Raw genomic sequence first — 22,647 nt, 5'->3', positions numbered from 1 at the left:
TGCAGATTGATGAACGTTGAATATACAGTATTGAGCAACGGTCTAGCATCCTTATGCCTACTCATATAAACGCCAACCTAAACCTATTTGAGAGAAGGAAGAACGTTTTTGAGAGGAAAACACAAGCACAAAGCCGCCGTGGAGGCCGGGTTTTATGTTTTCTTCCCCCAAACTTAGTAATTTTTATGTTTCTTTGTATGAGATATTATTTTTCTATCATGTCTATGTGGAGCTAAACTTCACATTCTAGGATTGTGGTTCTTTCACGACTATTTTTATTCAGATATTGATTTTGCCTTCTTGATTTATCATATTGGTTTATTTATTCAATCTTGCACTTAATTATTTGATTGCTTGATCACCAATTGAATATTATCTACGAATCTTAAATCGAACTCCAAAGTGAGAATTCTAGATTGCATATAGGATCGAGTTGAGCAAGTTCTTGAACCTGGGCATCAGGGAATGGATTCAAGGTTAGGATAGGCATATACCTAATTGCTTTGCTTGGTTGATTTACAGGAATTATAAATGCATTCTTGTTAATTCTAACTCCATAGACATATAGGCGTTAGGTTAGCTTGAATAGGCGAGTAATAACTTGATAGATTCTTATGAGCAATATAACCCTGTTAACCAATAAACCAATAAATTAATTAGTCAATTCAATTGAAGAATATAATATGATTGTTAGATAGCCCATAACCCTAGACCATTTTCATCGCATTGATAACATAAAAAATTGTTATCCTTTTGTTCAGAGTTTAGTATTTATTTTTCTTTGTTTTAATTAGTTTAGAATCAAATACTTCTAGGTTTAATTCTTGTTTATATAATTAGGATAGTCTAATTTAGTTAATAGTTAATCACAAGTCCTCGTATACTTGACAACCGCGTATACTTGTGTGTGCGTTTGGCTGCAACAAGTTTTTGGCGCCGTTACCAGGGACTTCGAAATTTGTTATTTTTCTAGATTAGACTTTTAATTTTATCTTCTTTTTTTTGTGTGTGTATATATATATATATATATATATATATATATATATATATATATATATATATATATATATGTATATATATATGTATGTATGTATGTATGTATGTATGTATGTATATATTTTTATAACTATTTGATTTTTCTCTTAGTATGTTTCTAGTTCTTTCAACATGACATCTGGGGATGAAATATACGGAAGTAAGGTTATTGATGAAGATGATTGGTTGACAGAAGACTATTATGGCCTGTCTTTTTAGGCTTGTCATGACCTGAACTCTGGGAAGTCTGAATTTGAATATGGGAGTAAGGGTTAGCATTGGAACGAATATTCTCAATTAAGGGAATATACTAAACGAAGTGGTCTTCTAACAATATTGGTGAATGATTGGTCTAAGGAGAGAGTTGATCTTGCACATGAAGTTGACAATTTGGTTTGGTCGTGCATTACTTGGATGCAGATTTGAGTGCAAAGGTTGATGCGCGTAACACCCAACAACTTAATGATGAGTTGTGTAAAACTGAAAAAAATCTTGTAGATCAAGTTGAGAAGCAAAAACGAGAATACTAATTGTTTACCGTGAAAATGGTACCAACAATTAAATTTGTAAATGGGATTCTAAAAATACGTGATCTATTTTTATGCTAGTTATTAGAGCAGTTGATGCTAAGAGTACAAAGTTTAATGATGAGATACAAGCTAAAATAGGGCAGTAATCAAACCGAGGGGCTTGCTACCCTAGCTTCGGTCTGGTTGATGAGGGGCCTCGGGGTCGATATCTGGCTCGAGCTCAAGCTATCGGGGATAGTCGGGAATGAGATAATAGTTTGAATATAATTAAAGAGGGCTCTTCATGGCCAATACCAAGCAATAAATGAAGAACAAGTATGAAGGTGATAAATGCTATGAGGGGCCTCGAGCTAGTAAGAGCGAGTAAGTTAGAGAGAGGAAAGAGAGAGATATTATTGATCTTGTAGAGAATAGTTGGAGCAACATCAGCCGATTACAAAGTAGTATGGGTTTCCTTTATATAGGAGGAGAAACCCTTTATAGTACAACATACATTAATTACAAAAGCATAGAGATGGGACGGCTAGACATGACGCCTCGACACAGGCTTTGGGTAGGCCGACTCTGTCAGACTTAGCCGCGTGCCTTGGAAACTCCCCTTTTTGTTCCAGCCTCGATCTTCGTCTTCTTTGAGTCGGGCCTCGACGAGCCCCGACGGAGAGGACTCGGTCGCAACTCCACGTCCTCGGGGTCTCGAGGTATTCTTCCGAAGTGGCTTGATAGGCGAGAAATTTAGCCCTCTGATTTCGCCGCATACACCAATCATTAGACCATATGGGGAGACTTGAGTGTCTGTATATATGGGGATGTAAATAGTAGTACAACTTATGAGTTAGGGCACATTAGACCTCATTCCAATCATTTTCCACATTGTGTTCAGATAGTAAGATAGTAATCGATCCATCTGAGCTAATGAGGGGGTCAAAGGGTGAGGATGAGATTGCCTATATTCTTGAATTTGTTGTGGCAAAAAACAAAAATTACATTCCCCATCTAAAGGTTGAGAAGTATAGAGTGAAAATTTTATTGCTTGGCCTAGTTATCTTTGTAGCCCCACCACTGGAGCATAGCCGCAGACTCGATTCCATGTTAGGGGTACAATTCATAAGTTCGAGGTGGAGAAAAAAGTGGTTCACGTCGTGCCGCGACGTTAAATTAGGCTCTTGTTAGGAGGCAATCCAGCTTTACTGCTTTCTTTTAGTTTTGATTATTTTTTTTTCTTATTGTATTATTTTTGTAGTGTTGGTTTATTTTGTAGGATTTTGAGCATGGGAGCAAAGCCATAGGAAGTGTGCAAAAGTGAGTCAGATGGTTGGAACTAGTATGAGGTACCGTACAAAGTACCATCCTTGGGAGAAGTCTAAGTACCCCGTGAGCCGCTATTTCTTCGGCCTTTGGCCTTTTAGGGAGTTTCTTGTTCACCATCGCTATTTATTTTTGATTTATTTGTGCATTGGGTACACTGCACTCTTTTAAGTGTGGGATGAGAAAATTCCTCTAGATAATTAGTAGTAGTAGTATGTTAGTAGTAAAAATAAATGTTAACTTCTTATTTTGAGTTTAACTTCTTATTTTTATTTTTCTTGGTAGTGTAGTATTTTAGTAACAGTTTTAATAACTTGAATTTTTTTACATATGCAAAAAAATTAAAATAATTTGTACTTTTCCTGACGATGGATCTCCTAGATAGTTTCTTCAGGGATTAAAGTCTAAAAAAAATTAGGAAAAAAGAAGAAGAAAAAAATATATATGTCTTTTAGCTTTTTTTAGGTAGTAATAATCTGATGGGTGTTCAATATCTTTGCCTTATGTTTTGATGATCTAACAAACCTACTGTCAAGAACTAGATAGGAAACCTGACATACTTGGTACACATTACAAATGAATGAAGTCCAGCCTAAACTCCGGCTAATGTGAACTGCTGCAAATAAAGAGAAAAGATGAACAAGATAGGGACCTGATCCCTGGATGTTCTCTAACAGAAGTACAAGTCAAATATACACCTAGAAAGCAACTTCAGAAAGTAATTGCCTGCAATTGCACACGCGACAATACATTAGACAGTGCAGCAGTCACTTCCCATTAGAAAGATGCGTGTACCAACCAAGAATTGATATCATTCTTGGGATGTTTTTGATAGTATAACAACATGGTGCAAGGCACATGACATTTTTACTTGAGCATTTAGTGATACTCTCTCAAGAAATTAAAGATCTGATCCAGCATTGAAGTCACAAGTGTGTCAAGAACAAGAAGACAACTCTACTAAGGACTAGTTCCACAATGAGTCTATGTGTATCCGTAGTTGAGTTGTAATCTTAATGTTTGTTCTTCATTGTAACTCTTATCTTGCTTTCTTAGAAGCCTTGTTTTAGGAAACTCAAAATCATAAACCTTCTGAGTCTGTGTTGTGACTAGAGATAGTCATAAGTTAAAGTATTTCTAACTAGTAAGTGACAAAGTGGCTTGTGATAAGTGTATCACAAGTTAGTTGAGTTGAAGTCTTTGTAATAGAGTCATTACGAAGTGTCTTGTAATAGTGTGATTACAAGTTAGTGATGTTTAAAGCCTACCAGTGTAGGTCGTGGTTTTTATCCCCTTGAGTTGGGGTTTTTCCATGTAAAAATTCCGTGTCTCATTTACTTACTATTTTAATTAGTATTCTCAGTGGAAACTCATAGAGGACCAGATACTCTATAGTTTGGTGGATTTATATATTCTAATAATTGGTATTAGAGTAGGTTATTTCTAAAAGGTTAACACCTAGAAAGGATCTCAATGGCTGCTCCTCCTAACTTTGAGGAAGGGCAATCAACCTACAGACCTCCTAGATTCAATGGTCAGTACTACGGTTGGTGGATGACATGTATGCATGATTTTATAATGGCAGAAGACTTCGAGCTGCAGGACGTTGTTTGTGATGGTCCACATGTTCCTATGAAGAAGCTTGGAGAAACTGGACCAATGGTGCCGAAAAATAGAAAAGAGTACAGTGATATTGATAGAAAAGCCGTAGAAAAGAACTATCATGCCAAGAAAATCTTGGTATGTGGTTTAGGACCTGATGAGTACAACAGAATCTCAGCTTGTGATTCTGCTAAGGAAATATGGGAAGCATTACAAACCGTACATGAAGGAATTACTCAAGTTAAACAGTCCAAGATCGACATGCTCATCACCGAGTATGAGCTCTTCAGGATGAAGGATGATGAGTCTATACAAGATATGCACACTAGATTCACATCCATCATAAATGAGCTTCATCACTTGGAGATGTTATTCCTAGAAATAAGCTTATAAGGAAGATTCTTAGTGTTCTACCTGGCTCTTGGGAGAGTAAGGTGAATGCCATCACTGAAGCTAAAGCTGGGCAAACTCTAACCATGGATGAGCTGATTGGAAATATGAAGACATACAAGATGAAAAGAAAGAAAGACACTGAAAGGAGAGAGCCAAAGAAGGAGAAGAACCTGGTGCTCAAGGCTGAAAACAGTGACTCAAGTAAAGAAGATAGTGATATGGTCTATCTTACTAAAAGGTTTCAAAAGATGGTTCGAAGAAATAGTGGTATACCAAAAAGAGGCAGCTCAAGTAAGGCAAGGAACAATGATCTTTGTCACAAGTGTAGAAAGCCAGGGCATTTCATCAAAGACTGCCCACTTTTGAAATAGGAGCAATACAAACAAAACATTGACAAAGCGACAAAAAGGAACCTGGTTCCTGACAAATGATTCAGTCGAAAAAGTGCAATCGACAATATTGTGAAGCAAGCTCTTGCTGCTTGGGGAAACTCCTCCAGTGAATTAGAAGGGGAACCTGATGTAGAAAACAACTCCATGAAGGCAGTGGAAACTGAAGCAACGAAATTTGACTCACTGTTTGCACTGATGGCTCAGTCTGTCGATGATGAAGAGGATGAAAATGATGAGGTAAATTTCAGGGATGTTCAGAGAAATCTGAAGTCTTACTCTTCTAAGAAATTAATATCATTAGCAAATGTCCTAATTGACGCATATTATAGCCTTATTAATGATAAGGACATCTTGACCATAGGCTAGGAGATGTTGAACAATCTAGAGATGATCTGGTGGTCTGTGTAGTTGATCTAAATAAGACCATAGCTAATCTTGAAAAAGAAAAGGAAGCTTTGAATGAAAAAATAAATAGCGTAGAAAATGAGAGAGATGACGTGATGGTAGTGGTTGCTGATTTGAAGGAAACCATAGAAAGATTTAGCAATGAAAAACACACTCTAGAAGAGAAAATTTTAGCTACTGAGCAAGAGAGGGATGACTTTTTAGTGATAATCACTGACCTAGAGGGAACTATTGAAGGACTCAAATCAAAACTTAGGCCTGCAAGTATTGAGAAGGGGAAAGAAATATCAAGCTTCAAAAGGAATTAAATAATGTTAAAATAGTTTGTGTGGTGAACTCGAGAAAAATAGGCAGTTTCAAGCTGAATTGAAGAAAGTAAAAGTTGATCTTGGGAAATCCCTCAAGTGGACCTAGTCCTCAGATGCTGTCACTGCCATGTACTTCAACAATAGTGGAAACAGGCAGAGAATCGGGTTTCAAAAGTAGAAAACTCTTTACAACCCTCACAACAAGTATGTCACAATTCCTGATAACTGGCTTTGTGCCCACTGTGGGAACAATGGGCACTTCAAAGAAAATTATCGGGCCAGGGTTCAGCCTGTTCAAAAAAACAAATTGTTTACTGAAAAGTGACTACTAAAGAGGGACCAGGTACCACTCGCAAGAAACGAATATTGCCTGCACGGATTAAAAAAGATCTTATTCATACCTTTTCTCATAACAAGGGACCCAAAATAGTTTGGGTTCCTAAATCTAACCCATAATTTATATGTGTAGGGAACAGTGAGAGGAAGCGGATTGCTAAAAGTACATAACTAGAAACACCATGGATTTTCTCTCACTGAAAGTCCTGTAGGGAGGGGAATGTATCCTTTGGAAATGAAAAAGGGGTACATTCTCGGTATTGGAAAAGTTGGAAGTCTCTTTCACACTCAATTGAGAACGTGTACTATATAGAGGGCCTGAAGCACAGTCTCTTGAGTGTTTCTCAAATTTGTGATAAAGGGAACAAAGTAGAGTTCGTATTAAAATTGTGCACAATTTTTAATCTGGTAATTATCAAAGTGGTTTTAGTATCCAAAAGATACAAGAACATCTACGTTGCTAACATTGAATCTCTACAAGCGGGTGATATGGGCTACTTAAAGGCAGTTGTTGATGATGCAGGACTTTGACATAAGAAGATTGGGGCATGCAAGCTTCTCACCTCTAAATGAACTGATTTAGAGAGACCTGGTTCGTAGTCTGCCAAAATTCAAGATTCACCTGGTCACTGGTTGTTAGAACAAAGAATGATACTTTCAAGGTATCTGTGGACTTCGTCAAGAAAGATCCAAGTGAAGATGGAATAAAAGCACCAAGGACTCCATAGCAAAATGGTGTTGTTGAAAGAAAGAATAGAACTATGGAGGACATGGCACGAACAATGCTCATTGACAATGGAATCGCCAAAAAACTCTGGGCAGAAGCAATAAAAACTGCTTGCTACTTGGAGAACAGGTGTATAATCAAGTCCCTCCTAAACAAAACCCCCTATGAGCTGCTCAATGGAAGAAAACCAAAAATAACTCATCTGAGAACCTTTGAATGTAAATGCTATGTTCTCAGCAACGGGAATGACCAGCTTGGGAAGTTTGATGTAAAAAGCGATGAAGGAATCTTTCTGGGATATTCCTCTTAGAACAAAGCCTACAAAGTCCACGACAAAAGGACACAATGTGTGGAAGAAAGTGTTCATGAGCTATTCAACGAGAATCCCTCTTCTAACAAAGTAGGAAATAGTGATGATCAAGATAATGAACCACTTTTGGTTCCAAGGGAAATGTATGATGTTTCAAATGGCAAGGCTGATACGATGAGTTAGATGAAGGAGACAGGTAAAGACAATAAAAGAGAAACTGCATCAATTTGAAGGAAACAAGGTTATCTGGTGGTCAAGAAGAGCACATCTAGAATGGCTCATTCTATTGGATCATGCCTAACCTCATGGGGTACGAGAAAACACAAACCAGTGGCTCTCTCAACAGCTGATGCAGGCTCCCTCACAAAGGTTGTGAGCAGGGAACTCTTTGAGAGAAATAGGATGGCACTTGGGGTAATTAAACCTATGAGAGAACCTAGTTCTGCTTACATGACCGTGAAAGTCTCATTCAGGTAAAATTGGCTAAAGTGTTTTTTGACTTAGCCTAACTCACATCTATACCATTGCAGGTAAACACGCATGACGATCATAGAAGCTAAAGGTACAATGTTGAACTGCGAAATAGGAGCTGCAAAAATCTTTTATAAAACCGCTCAGGAATCAGGTTCATGTACCACAGGTTAGTAGTAATGTGTTTTTCGCATGCTTTCTCAAAAGGGGTAACAAAATTAATTCAATTGCCACATCATCCGACTTTTCATAGTCTGCATGTCACATCTAATCTTTCAAATCCTTTCACCTCCTCTGCACATTACGTATTCCTACAAACCTACCGTCATTTCAAAAAACCCCTTGGAACCCGTTCCTCTCCTTTCTCATCATTAGTCGTTCTTCCCATAAGACTCTCTTCTTTCTCACTCCAATTCTCTACCAAATTCTCCTACAATGGAAAACGAACAATCTCTCCCTTCTTCTGTCATCAACACCACTCCCACTTCTCCATATTCCTTAAAGTCACCCCTAGAAATCCACTCTTCCATTATCCCCAATACTACTGCACCCACACCTGTTTCCTTCTTATCTCTTGTCACTTGCCTCTCTCCTTCAAACTCTGTCTCCTTACCATGTGTTGAAAACTCCATGTCTCCTCCTTCTTCCGATCTTACCAAAGAACACTCAGAAGTGTTACCTCTCAGGTGTCAGAGATCTCTGAGGATGATCCTGATCAGTATCTAAACCCCTCCATTTTGGACTCAGTGGCTCTCACGTAGTCACCAAAAAAGAAAGCAGCTCACAATATCATGGCTATTGCTGTTGAGAGTCTTTTGAATGAAGGAGCCTCCCTTTTGTCTGAGTCTCGGAAGGGGGGGGGGACTCCATTCCTAGGAGATGAAAGAACCTTGGTACTCTTCGAGTCTCCAGTCCATGAAATAGTCACAGAAAAACCTGCTGGAGAACCTGATTCTCTTCCAACTGAATCAACCCAGGAACCTCTTGTTTATTCTAAGCCCTTGGAATCCATTCCACCCAGTGAAGTCCCTATTGATGAAGATGATATTGCTCTCAGCGCGTGGTTTAAGATGCGCAAACCAGCAGTAACCCCTGAATTCTCTTCCAAATGACCCACTACCAGTTTGCAGTAGAAAGAGACTTTCGAGGTTGCCTTGAAGAAAAGTAAGAGGAGTGTCAAGAAAAAGAAAAAGAGATCGACAAAACAAGGGGAATTTGTGATTGACAAAAGCATTCCAGTGTTTGAGGCTGACGAAGATACTGTAGAGGAACCCAATTATTTAGTAAAATGATCTACAAAAACCCAGAAGTCTGTGGTTGGAGCTTCTGATGAAGCTATTGAAAAACAAACTAGAACTTCTGTGCAGGGTTGCAGTAAGTCCAAGAAGGTTGTCATTGAGCAAACTATGTTTGAAGGGGATACTGTGGGGGTTGTAAGCCAGAAAGGGAAGTCTGTCAAAGTTTCTAGAAAACAAAAACGGGAAACTGTAAGGGGACCTAGTTCTATGAAGGTCATACCCAGTGACAGTGGTATCTGGCATGAGAGATTGAGAACTCAGAAAATCTTGTAGGGTCGTATGTTTGATTCGGCAATCTCAGGGATGGCAAGTATGAGGCAAGTTTGGGAGATGGTGGAATTTCAGCAATGAGATCATTTGTTTCTAGAGGATGTGCTTAAGGTGTACGAAGACGCGGTGCAAAATTTCTACGTATCTCTCTTCACTGTTGAGGGGGACCACATCTGTGTACTAGTAAATGCCGTAGACATTGTGCTTGACGCGTCAGCATTGGGGAAAGTTCTCCAAATTTCATGTGAAGGGATATCCTCAGTCAAGGGTTCTTGTAGTGCTAACTTTAGGAGAACTATTATGAAAGAGCAAGCTATTCAGCAGGGGGAACGGGTGCATAAGAAGGCATTACTGCCTGAGTATCAGCTTCTCTTTGAGCTGATCAATAAGGTGTTTTTACCTCGTCCTGAGAGGCGGTCTATCGCTTCAAAGTCTGATCTGGTCTTAATTGAGGCACTTGATGAGTTTGTCCCGATCAATATGCAAGCAATCATGATAGAACATATGCAAAAGGTGGCAAACTTTAAAGGTGGCAATTACGGGCTTCCATATGGCTTTCTCCTCACTCGAGTGTTTAAGTTCTACAAGGTTCCCTTGGATAATCCCAAAGTGGGAACCCGCAAGCAAACTTTCTCCAAAACCACTCTGGAAGAATGTGAGTGTGTAGAAAAGGTTGGTGGAAGCACATCGACCATTTCTCAGCTGATCAATTCTCAAAATGTTGCTACCGAAGAGATCAGAAGATTGAGGACTTAAAATGCCATACTGGAAACTCAGCTTAGTCAAGCTGTTGGGGCACCTGGTTTTGTTAATTCTTCCCATGAAGAAGTTGCCCGCTTGACCAAGGAAAATGATGAGATTTGTGCAAAACTGCTTGAAGAACAGCTATCTGCAAATGACCGTATGGACCTGGTTCTCAAAACCCTTGCTACCTCCCTCTCCAAGTCTTCCTCTTCTAGTGCCCCTTAGAAACCTTTCAGTGACCAGCTGTCTTCTGTTACAATGTTTTGTGGTTGTTGTTTTATTTTGTTTGCCTTTTTGTTATGCTGGCATGTTGGATCTCACCGTTACTGCCCCTGTTTAATCTTTCCATTTTCATATCAATGAAACATCTCTTCTTTTTGCTTGTACAATGTTATTTTCCTTTGCTTCTCTTTTATGTCATGTTATATGCACATATATGGCATGAGTTGACTGTGTTAGACTTCTTTATATTTTTTGCCTGCTTGTGTATTTTTAATGATGACAAAAGGGAGAAGTATAAGAGGGGATCTAAATAACAGGGGATCTGATTAAGGGGGAATCAAAAGCAAAAGGTCAGGGGGAACTTGTGAAGTTCCTGTTACCTTATCTAGTTATTTCTGCTCTAAATAAATGTTATCAATGTCTAAATTTTGTCATCATCAAAATGAGGAAATTGATGGGTGTTCAATGTATTTGCTTTATGTTTTGATAATCTAAAAAACTTACTGTCAAGAACCAGATAGGGAACCTGACACACTTGGTACGCATTACAAATGAACGAAGTCCAGTCTGAACTCCAGCTAATGTGAACTACTACTGTTGATATCTAATTTTTCCCTATATATTTTTCATATGCAAAATACTTTCAAAATAGCATATGTATGCATATATAGGCATGTCCAAGTGTTTTTTCCAATTTTTAAAAAATAATTTTTAAATCAATTTATTGCCTTATTTTATCAGAAAAAATCAATAATTATTTCCCAAATTATCATTTTTGGTAACTCCTTTATTGAATTCTCATATTTATACCAAAATATAGCTAAGGTAATTTTTCACATTTTTTACAAATTTATTGAGTATTTTTAAAATTAAATTGCACGTAATTGCAATTTTAGCCTATCTTAAGATTTAATTGCGTTTATAATTATAAAATTGATCCCACTATTTTTAATCTAATATTTGTGTATAATTAATTAATTTAGTACTTTTAATTGTTTTCAGAAATCATTTTACTATTCTTACAAAATAAAAAGGGAAAAAGTGGCTATTTAAATACTAGCCCTAACTATTTCGATTTTAGCCTAAATCAACCCTTCCCCCCCAATTGACCCCAATTTCAATTTCAAATGGACTGGCCCAATTTCTAAACTACCCGCCCCTGATTAAATTAAGTTAACCCGTCCGGCCCCCCATTAAATCCAGGTCGTTGATCAAAATGATCAACGGCCACAAATCCTCCTTTCCTTTTTAATCTACCAACACCCCTTAACCCTAAATCAGTTCACCTAACCAGCTGCCTCTGAACTCTCAAACTCTCTCAAACTTTCTCGAACATTCCCAAACCCTAACCGCCTCTTACCACCCCTTCTACCTTGAAACCCACCGGAATCCATGGCTTCTCAGGATGTGGGAGTCTCATACCCACCTCCCCTTGCTCCCACGCACCTGATACTTGAAGATTCGAGGCCTGACCTCGAAGGTTTGCACCCAGACCTCTGCCGACTCGAGGTTCCACGGTCATCTCCGGCCTACCATGGTGGTTTGAGCCTGATTTCGACCTCTTCGACTCAGATCGGTGACCTTTCAAAGCCTATCTCACTTCTAGGGTTCTTCTGAAACCCTAACCCTTCAAGGTTTTCTCCGATTTCCTTAGATCCGTTGTGTATCTGTGCTCTCCTTGTGTTTTCAAATGATTTCCCTAACTTTTCTTTCAAAAATTACTTTCAAAATCGCTTCGTTTCCGATCTAGGATTTTCTGAAAATGTTTAAGTGTTTCTCTGACTTTCTCTCCTTTTTCTTTTGTGTGTATTTGCCTCCACTGTGTTCTTATGTTTTCCTTCTACCATGCATGTTCTTCTACTATGTTTTCTATACCCCGTTCTTGTATATTCTTCTACTGTGTTTTCTATACTATGTTCTCGTATGCTCTTCTACTATGTTCTAGTATTTTATTCTACCATGTTCTATTAGGTTCTGTCTATTATATTTTTCTACTGTATTCTTAAGTGTTTTTACTATTTTTTCTTCTGTTGAGCCCTGTTTAAGCTTCTTCTAGAAAGCCTCTTAAGCATGCTTCTTCTACTGTTCTTATCAGTATTTTCCATTATGTTCTTTGAATCCTTCTACTATGTTTGCATGTTACTTTGCTATCATGTTTTCTCATGAGTTTCTATTGATGAAAGAAGCATGCAAGTGGTTTCAGTTCTGAAACCTCTGAGCCTGTTTCGACTACTTGCCTTCTCATCTCTGTACTTGATTCAAGGTGGAAACCCTAGAATTTGGGGGTTCCGCCAAGTTTGATTTTACGATTTGCCTGAACTAGGGGTCTTATTTCAAAACCCCCAACTTTTTCAGACCAATTCCTTGTTTTCATATGATTCTGACCTTTTTACTAAACCCTTCTACTCTGGATTTTTCTACTAATAATACAGTGACATGACAATCTTTTATTTCATGCTTAACATGTCTGTATGCTCCTTATATATGATAGACTTCCCTTTAAAGTGGCTTTTAAATTTGTGACTAGTTCATACTTCCCTCTGAATATGGTCTGATTGATTCCTTTTCCATTGTTTGCTGATTTCCCTTACGTTAAAAACCTTTCCTATCTTTTTGACTAGGTTCATTCATACAAAATCCCTGACTGTTGATTTAGTAGTTGTCAATTGATTTCCTTACCTTATTTATACAAACCGTTTATTTCAAAAATCCTGTCCTTAAATAACTTTTATGTATTCACCCCCAATTGCCTACTTTGCACAAAGTGTTTGATTAATTTCTTTCCTTAATTGGTTTATACCCATTTGAATCTGAATCCCTTAACTAAAGGGAGTCTTGTGTAATTGATTGACAATCAGCTCTTCAATTATTTCTTACCTTATTTCTACTTGGTTTTTACACTATAAAGGGCACGACCTTTCTACACTTTAGACGGACAATTCACAATCTCTTCTGAACTCTTACTCACATAATAGGACTCTCTCTTCTTGTCTGTACTGAAGTTTTTACCAGACTACTGCATTTTTCTCTACTTATTTCTTTGAAACTAGTATGTCCTAATTTCAAATGTCGGCATCCCCACAATGTGTTTACTTACAGCTTTCTGCATTTATGTCTACTTTACTTCTTCTGCAGAGTTAAATACTTTAACTAGCATGTTGATTCCCTTTTGCTTGTTTCTCCTATGAATCCCTATTCCCTATTTCCCTTTATGTGCTTTGAGTTACATTTTAAAACATGGAAATATACAAGTTATTGTCTATGGATTGAACTTGACCTCTAAACAATGTGTTCCAGTAGGCTTATGGTTGTGCCAGCATCTCCCATTGTTGGGTTATGCCCATTAGCCTGCTTTTTACCTCTTGCAACTCCCCATTCCATATATCCTTATATGTGCTGTTTTCCTTTCCCTTTCCCCCTTTTAGAATTCTGCACTTACATTCTCTCTTAGTTCCTAAGTTCTGCCCCCCTCTTGTGAGCCTTGCCTTGGGACCTTGAGTTCCCTCTAAACTTGGACACCTGAGGGCTAGCCCTTCCACACTGCACTTTGGCTTAATATGGTGATACATTTGGGTGTAAGCACTGCCCGGAGTTTTTATGAAACTCTTAGGGAACTCTGACACATCCAAGTGGGAGAAAGGCTTTGAAACATGATCTTTGGAGTTAGTTTACTTCATACTTCAGACAAGAAGTCTGAATCAGGCTCTCCTTGGTTGTAATTTTCAATTTCTGATGTATTTTTCTTAATTTTATTTGGATTGTAATAACTTGTAATAACTTTTGGGGACGGTTAGTAAAAAGGAAAGGGTAACCATGCATGTAAAAAGGGTAGATAACTTGCCTATAAGATTCCTACATTTTTCATATAGCTACAATGCCTATAAGATTTCTACATTTTTTCATATAACTATCATGCTTATAAGATTTCTGCATTTTTCATATAGCTACCATGCCCATAAGATTTCTGCATTTTTCATATAGCTACCATGCCTATAAGATTTCTGCATTTTCATTTAGTCGTCATGTCTATAAGATTTTCTGCATTCTCATTTAGTTACCACGTCTATAGGAACTTCAGCATTCTCATTTAGATACCATGACTATAGGGACACTGCACTTTCATGTAGATATCGTGACTTCTGCATATGCATGTAGAGAACATGTCTATAGGTTCTGAAAATCAACTACAATTAGATGTCATACCTATAAGGTTTCTGCATTCTTATTATGTCCAAGAGGTTTTTTTTAAATCAGCAACACATAGAAAGGATGCCTATAGGAACTATCAACCAAGTCTGAAACGTTTCACTCGCTTATAAGTCTAAAACCAGTAACAACAATGTCTAATGTCTGCAGAATTTATGATCTTTTGTCAAAACTCGTCTTTCCTGAATAACTGACAACCTTTTCTAAAATCAGTGTACTTCATCTTTTCTAAAATCAGTATATATCATGCCTATAGGTTTTCATCTAACACTTAGGCAAGCCATAGGAATGTTTATAAACTGAATCAGATTTTATTAACTACAACTAGCAGGCAGGCCTAATTCGGGCTTCTTATATGAAATATGCAATAAATCAGTCTGCCTCAACTTTTAAGTTTAATTAGACCCTAATCAGTACGTGTAAGACATGCTAAACTATATGTTTTTCTTTGATTTAAGGAGGTCTGTTTGAGACTTATTTGCTTATGCGCTTCCCATACTTGCTATATATTTTTTTTTCTTGTCGCCTTAGTATTTTTACCTTTGAAACCACAAATAAGCCCAACTTCTCCTCCCTTTTAGGAATACTAGTCCCAAGTACCTCCGGGGCTGATAGGATTGGGGGCGGGTAATAGCATACAAATAAGTAAACGAGACCAATCTGCGCTTTAATACCTTAACGGTGTGGGAAGGGTAGATATAGATATGATGACCACGCGATAACATCACGTGTAGCCCCTCACTGAGGAGTGATTACTGAATGTTGTGTGGAGTGATCCATATTATTAATAAACCTAGGACCCCCCTTCCCTTTGTTTTCTTGTTTCTTTTAAATCTTTTTTTTACCATTTCTTTTAAGAAAATCAACTCTTTTAGTTCCTTTTTCTTACTTTTGTTTATTTGTAACCATTACGTGAAAATCCCCTCTTATTTGAAAGCCTTACTTGCCTATATGTTATTTGTACTTAAAGTTACAACTATAGCCTGGCCGGAAACCATACTAGTGGATCCTGAGGGGTGCCTAACACCTTCTCCTCGGGATAATTTCAAACCCTTACCCAAATCTCTGATTTTCTAAATCAAACCCTTCTTAGTGTCCTAATGCACTTTAATCATTAGGTGGCGACTCTTCAATTCAAACCCAATTCCCAAAAGGGAACGAGTTGTCCTCTCAAATGTCATAAACCCAATTTCGTGAGAAAAAAGTGGCGCGACAACTGTAAATAAAGAGAAAAGAGGAACAAGACAAGGATCTGATCCCTGGACGCTCTCTGACAGAAGTACAAGTCAACTATACAGCTGGAAAGCAACTGCAGAAAGTAACTTCCTACAATTGTACACGTGACAGTACAGCAGACAGTGCAGCAGTCACTTCCCATTGGGAAGAGGCGTGTACCAACCAAGAATTGACATCATCTTAGGGATGTCTTTGATTGTATAACAACATGGTGCAAGGCACATGACATTTTTACTTGAGCATTTAGTGATATTCTCTCAAGAAATTAATGATCTGATCCAGCATTGAAGTCACAAGTGTGTCAAGAACAAGAAGACAACCCCACTAAGGATCAGTTCCACATTGAGTCTATGTGTATCCGTAGTTGAGTTGCAATCTTGTTGTTTATTCTTCATTGTAACTCCTATCTTGATTTCTTAGAAGCCTTGTTTTAGGAAACTCAAAATGATAAACCTTATGAGTTTGTTGTGATTAGAGATAGTCATAAGTTAAAGTCTTTGTAACTAGTGAGTGACAAAGTGGCTTGTGATAAGTGTATCACAAGTTAGTTGAGTTGAAGCTTTCTAATAGAGTCATTACAAAGTGGCTTGTAATAGTGTGATTACAAATTAGTGAAGTTGAAAGCCTACAAGTGTAAGTCATGGTTTTTGTCCCCTTGAGTCAAGATTTTTCCACGTAAAAATTCCTTGTCTCATTTACTTACTATTTTAATTAGAATTCTCAGTGGAAACTCATAGAGGACCAGATACTCTATAGTTTGGTGGATTCATATATTCTAACATAATCCCCTGTGATTTTTCTTTGTGCCTCGTTTTTTTTTCATGGGATGTAGTTTGAACCGGGTAGTACTTTCTCCTTTTATTTTTTTTTATTTTTAGAGTAGATTAGAATTTAGGAAATAAATGGAGGAAGAAAGATGAGAGTCCTAGGCACCCTTGACTTGTTTGATAGTAGTATATTTAGGCTTAGGCATGCGTAGTATCTTCCTTATATGCTAAAAGTGCTTATGATGCCTTGGTTATTTGGATAGCATATTTTGTGATGCTTATGTCTCGTTTTCTTGACTTGTGTTCACTTTGTGCTGAATGCTTAATATCCCGTGGCTCCGTGAATACTTGCATCCCATGGCTCCGTGAATCCTTAGTGAGTCATGTTCCATGTGTGGTGAGGTTTTTGTGTAGTCTATGTATTATACTTGTGTCTAGAACTTGCCCGGTATGTGAATTGAAGCGAAATTTTAGGTGATGCTCGGTTTGAAAAATAATTTTAGGCTTTCTTTGATCTTCTTTTAGCTTTATTGCTTACCATAAATAAAATTTATCCCTAGTTAACTCTTTTGAGCCTATAGACTTTTATTTGGCACCCACATTACAAGCCTCTACCTTTTTATATTTAATTGATATTGTTTTGATCCTTTTACCTTTTAAAGCACTCTGATTGTGAAATGAGCGCTAAAAGAAGTAAAAAGGGACTAAGTATGGGGTGACTTTTGAGTGGAACCAATGAAAGGAAGAAATGTGCACTTGTTTTGTAAAATAATACACCACTAGCGGAAATTGAAAAAAAATAGTTGGTAAAAAAGAGAGAAAAATTTGGAAAAAAAAGGAAAAATGTAGACGAATAAATTGTTGTCTTGTTCTTGCTAGTGGGTATGAAGTAAAGTAGTGCTTAAAGAAGAAGGGAACGCTTTTGGGGGGGGGGGGGTGATATTATTTGTGAAATTGAAGTGGTGTTGAAGAATTTGCGCTTAAGTTATTTGGTGATGTGTTAAAGTCCTTAGGATGGTGAGACACTATTCCTTAAATATATCTTACTCTTCCCTTAGCCCACATTACAATCATGAAAAAGTCCTAATTGATTTTAGATCGAGCGAGCTTACATTAGTAGAGATTTACATTAAGGGCAAGCTTATGGTACCAATTGCATGCATGTGACTTCTTTGTGAAAGTGAGCGATTTTCTTTGATATATGTGAGTCATTAAAAAATATTTGATCATGAGATTTGAATGTGTGGATTGAACTTGCTCTCTTGTTCTTGTTCTTGTTGTAAGGGCACATGATTCCACGGGGGATAGGTAACTTTATTAGACTTCTCTACGACGTTGGATGTTCAAGCAATGAGTGCATTGTGACGTTGAGTCGGTTTTTGAGTTTAGGGATTGTTGTGAGTATGTTGTCTTTGTTTGAATATTTTTAAAGAATGACATGAGTAAAGGGAAGTGTATGTGATTGTATTTTCTAGAGTTTAATTGTTGTTATCAACCATGTTAATTGGTGTAGAGTGCTCAAAGATAGAGTTATTTATTGGTTGACTCGAGGACGAGCAACGTTTAAGTGTGGGGTGTTGATGATTAGCTTAATGTATGCATATTTTGATATATATTGCCTCACATTTTACTCATGTCTCGTAGATTTGAGATGTATAATATAATAAATTGTGCTAATTTGTGGTATTTCTATGTGTAGGAATTATTTAGATGCAATTTGGGATAAAAGTGCGCGAATTGGAGTGAAAATTAGATGAAAAGGCAAAAGTGCGAATTTGAGGGTCACAGGCAGCATGGGGCGCTACCTGTGGCACACAAAACATAATGTTGAAAAGTTGAGGGCCAGGGCCCCATGCTGCCCTGGATGCTCAAAACGCAAACACGTCCTAATTCGACTAGGACTCATTTTGACCTTAAGATGCTCCCAACTCATATAAAAGCCAACCTAAACCTATTTTGAGAGAAGGGAGAACATTTTGAGAGGAAAACACAAGCACAGAGCCGCTGTGGAGGCCGAGTTTCATCTTTTCTTCCACCAAGCTTAGTAATTTTTATGTTTCTTTGTATGATTTGTTGTTTTGCTACCATGTCTATGTGGAGCTAAACTTCACGTTCTAGGGTTGTGATTCTTTCATGACTATTATTATTCGGATATTGATTTTGCCTTCTTAATTTATCATATTGGTTTATTTATTCAATCTTGCACTTAATTATTTGATTGTTTGATCACCAATTGAATACTATTTACGAATCTTGAATTGAACTCGAAAGTGGGAATTCTAGATTGCATATAGGATTGAGTTGAGCAAGTTCTTGAACCTGGGCATCGGGGAATGGATTCGCGGTTAGGATAGACATATACCTAATTGCCTTGCTTGGTTGATTTACAGGAATTATAAATGCGTTCTTGTTAATTCTAACTCCATAAACATATAGGTGTTAGGTTAGCTTGAATAGGCGAGTAAGAACTCGACAGATTCTTATGAGCAATATTAACCCTGTTAACCTATAAACCAGATAAATTAATTAGTCACTTCAATTGAAAAATACAATATGATTATTAGATAGCCCATAACCCTTGATCGTTTTCATCACAATCATAATATAAAAAGTTGCTATCCTTTTGTTGAGAGTTTACTATTTGTTTTTCTTTATTTTAATTAATTTAGAATCAAATACTTCTAGGTTTAATTCTTGTTTAGATAGTTAGGATAGTCTAATTTAGTTAATAGTTAATCACAAGTCCTCGTGGGTTCGACATCCGACTTCTAGTCACTTTATTACTTGACGATCGCGTATACTTGCATGTGCGTTGTTGCGGCCGATTTGGTCGAAAATATGGTCGAAAATTTTTTGAAAATATATAGTTGATATTTTTTTGACAATTCCGACGGATTCCATCGGAAATTGCCGATAATATATTCCAGACGAAAATTTACGATTTTCTAGTAGTGATCTTGAAAATCAATTAAATATGTACAAATATTTAATTGCATACCTAGTAACTAAATGAGTGCTAAGAGTATATATGTAGTGACAAGTCCACAGCCCATAAACTTCAGATCCGGGCTTTGTATGCCTGTCCTTTGCCAGCCTCCCTTGAGAGAGAGAGAGCTGGTAGAAAAAGCGAAAGCTGGAAAATCAAAACATTTCAGGCATCTGCGTGGGCGGAGGTGGGGTATATTCTTTCATGCATGGACACAGACATGCACATAATACCTTTTGAGTTTAAATTTCGTGCATTCACCTTGTAGAAAATACTTACTATAATTAGGTCATTTATATGATAATTACAAGTAAATGCTTATAAATAAATACGCACGATAAAGAATATATAAGAAAATGTTTGAATTTCATGGGTGGTCTCTGGTTGAAAGAAAAAGTAAAAACTTTCATTAACAAACTTTGTTTTCTGAAAAGTTACCATTTAAAAGAACATATAAGGCGATTAGTCTGAATAATTGCAATTCAAATTTTAACTTCCTCCCTTTGGCATTATAACTTATAAGCATGCGGTTGTTTAATTACAAATTTTAATCAATTTGTGTTCTCCACTTTCAATAATTACTGCCTCCAGATATGGCTGTGTTGTATCCTGTATGTAGGGGTGCACATAGAAAATCGACTAAAATTGATGGAAACGGTCAATATATTTTATTTTATTTTGCTTTGGTTCTGGTTTTTTAATTTATTTGGTTTGATTTAGGGTGTAAGAAAAAAATTACCGAAAAAATCAAAACTAACGGACTATATAAATACCTATTTAAAATATTTAATTACACATATATATGAATATTTTTATATAAATTTTGAATAATTCTACAGTACATATTAATCTTTTGTACTATTAGTTTATAATCTAGTTCTTTATCTTTATAGTAATTTATAAGATATTTGCCATTACTCTCTAGTTTTATTTATAGTCTTTATTTTGATAAGTTCAAGAATATATTTCATGTTAAAAATAACTTATCTTTAATTGTATTCTTAAAATATTTATCACATTTTAATTTAATTTTCATCAAGATATATTAGAAGATAACTTTTCTTAAAAATAAATGGCTTGATAGTATTATGCTATAATATAATTGGTGGAATATGTGTTTGATAGTCCATGTAACATATTTTGAGAAAAAAAACTCATAAATACCAAAAAAGGCCGACAAAAATCTGATCGATAAAAATCGACTCAATTAATTTGATTTGGTTCTCATATTTGAAAAATAAACTTAATTGGTTTACTTTTATTTTAGGGGAAAATCAACCAAATCGAACCATGAATACCCTTACCTATAAGGTTTATTGCCAATTTCAATCGCAATCGACTTGTAGTGGGGGCAATTAATACCTTAAACTAAGTGGGTGTTTGGACATAAGAATTGTAAAATTCCACAAAAATAAAAAGTTAAAAAAAAAATTCAAGTGAAAATGGTATTTGAAAATTAGAGTTGTGTTTGGACATAAATATAATTTTGGGTTGTTTTTGAAGTTTTGTGAGTGATCTGAGTTAAAACTTTGAAAAACAACTTTTTGGAGTTTTTCAAATTTTTGAAAAATTTCCAAAATGCATCTTTAAGTGAAAATTAAATTTTTTATAAACAAACGCTGATTTCGAAAAAAAGTGGAAAATTTTCGAAAAAAAGAAAAAAAATTCTTATGTCCAAACGGGCTCTAAGTATTTGGCACGCCTCTCAAAGCCCAAAATTACCCGCTGATAATGCTATAACTTAAAGTCACTTATCCACTTGTACTTGCAACATTAAACCAAGCTATAGTAACAACTCCACCTCTAGTTTATTTACAATTTCCAAATGCTAACTGTATTCCCTGCTCAAGTCTTATAAACAGACAAGAAAAGCGTAGAACCCTTCTCTTTTTCTCTTTATTTATTCTCTCTTTTTTTGGTACACAGTATTTTGGGGAGTGGGTGCTTGGGATTAAATTAAAGGAGCTAGGGACTTGCTTTAATTTATTGTTTTTAACAGTGTCAGCTTTAGATTTTTACCTCATTTATACAGCAGGTTTCCTATCACTTTAATCAAACCCTTATTTGCTCGAGATGTAACATTGGTCCTTGCAAAAAGTAAAGATCCTCTTCTTTGGTCCTTTCTTTTTCTCTTTTAGACTACCACTTCTTTTTGTGATGTTTTCATGTAATCATGAATCTTGAAGATTTTGGCCTCCAAATTATCCCTTTAGTATAGGCTTTAATATTACTACTAATTGAAGTGGACACACAATAAGAGGAATTGAAAACGAGAAAGATAGAGAGATAGAGGTTTGACGTAGGTTTTTTGGTTTGTGGGGAAGGGGATGGTGTCATCATATCATGATAGTATTATTCTCTTCTTCTTTTTTGGTTCCCGCCCTGTGTTCGTATTCGCCTTGGAGCCCGACTATAGCCAGATTCGCATTGTGCAAGATCCATTTAAGGGGGAAGCGCTCCCTAACAAGACTTTTTCTATACCTAGGATTCAGACCCGAGGTCTCTGGTTAAGGGTGGAGGGATCCTATTCATCCCACTACAACCCATGTTACTGTATTATTCTCTTCTATCTGTCTTTTAACGGAATATGATGAGAAATCCTGCTTTTCTTTCATTGTGTTTTTATGGTTGCCTGCAGTTAAATAGTTAGCATGGTTTTTAGTGGAACTTTGGCGTTTTCTTTCTTTGACAACTACCTTTTTTCTTGTCTGTTCCTTTCCGAATTTTAATTCAGTTAATTGACTACTGGCTTTGCATGATCTACAGGTCATGGGTTCGAGCCTTAGAATCAGCCATTAATGCTTATATTAGGGTAGATCAATGATTTACTTAACGCCCTCTTAGAGTGTAATTCAATCCTGCGTGAATCCGAAACATTTTGTGCATCGGACTGTCCTTTTAATTGACTATAGCCAAGCACTGCATCGCAATAGAGGATCTCACATTTAACATACGTATATGGTCATGTGGAAAATATAGATTTCTTATAATATGTGTGTACTTTAACATGTTACAGTAGTTAATTTTTCTTATTTTTCAGGTTCCTAATTCATTTTTAATGGATGATTATCTTTAGTTATCTTCTGTATTACGTGATAGCATAA

At 36.6% G+C, this 22,647-nt stretch overlaps 3 protein-coding genes across 3 annotated transcripts; all 3 read left to right on the top strand.

The window, feature by feature from the left end:
• Positions 1-4,343: 4,343 nt before the first annotated feature.
• LOC138881826 (uncharacterized) lies at positions 4,344-4,865 on the top strand. The gene has a single exon (XM_070162108.1). The coding sequence runs from the start codon at positions 4,344-4,346 to the stop codon at positions 4,863-4,865; it is 522 nt and encodes a 173-aa protein (XP_070018209.1).
• An 83-nt stretch (positions 4,866-4,948) lies between these two features.
• LOC138881825 (GRIP domain-containing protein RUD3-like) lies at positions 4,949-5,970 on the top strand. Its single transcript, XM_070162107.1, has 3 exons — positions 4,949-5,103; positions 5,302-5,526; positions 5,619-5,970. The coding sequence occupies exons 1-3, from the start codon at positions 4,949-4,951 to the stop codon at positions 5,968-5,970; spliced, it is 732 nt and encodes a 243-aa protein (XP_070018208.1).
• A 2,635-nt stretch (positions 5,971-8,605) lies between these two features.
• LOC104227122 (uncharacterized) lies at positions 8,606-10,351 on the top strand. The gene is made up of 5 exons (XM_009779280.1): positions 8,606-8,899; positions 8,948-9,076; positions 9,182-9,344; positions 9,480-10,054; positions 10,160-10,351. Exons 1-5 carry the CDS (start codon positions 8,606-8,608, stop codon positions 10,349-10,351), a joined length of 1,353 nt encoding a protein of 450 aa, XP_009777582.1.
• Positions 10,352-22,647: the final 12,296 nt, after the last annotated feature.

The sequence above is a fragment of the Nicotiana sylvestris genome, chromosome 11 (genome assembly GCF_000393655.2).
Source record: "Nicotiana sylvestris chromosome 11, ASM39365v2, whole genome shotgun sequence".
Classification (NCBI taxonomy): domain Eukaryota; kingdom Viridiplantae; phylum Streptophyta; class Magnoliopsida; order Solanales; family Solanaceae; genus Nicotiana; species Nicotiana sylvestris.
Note: the sequence above shows the minus strand (reverse complement) of the source record. Positions and strands in the feature narration are given on the sequence as shown.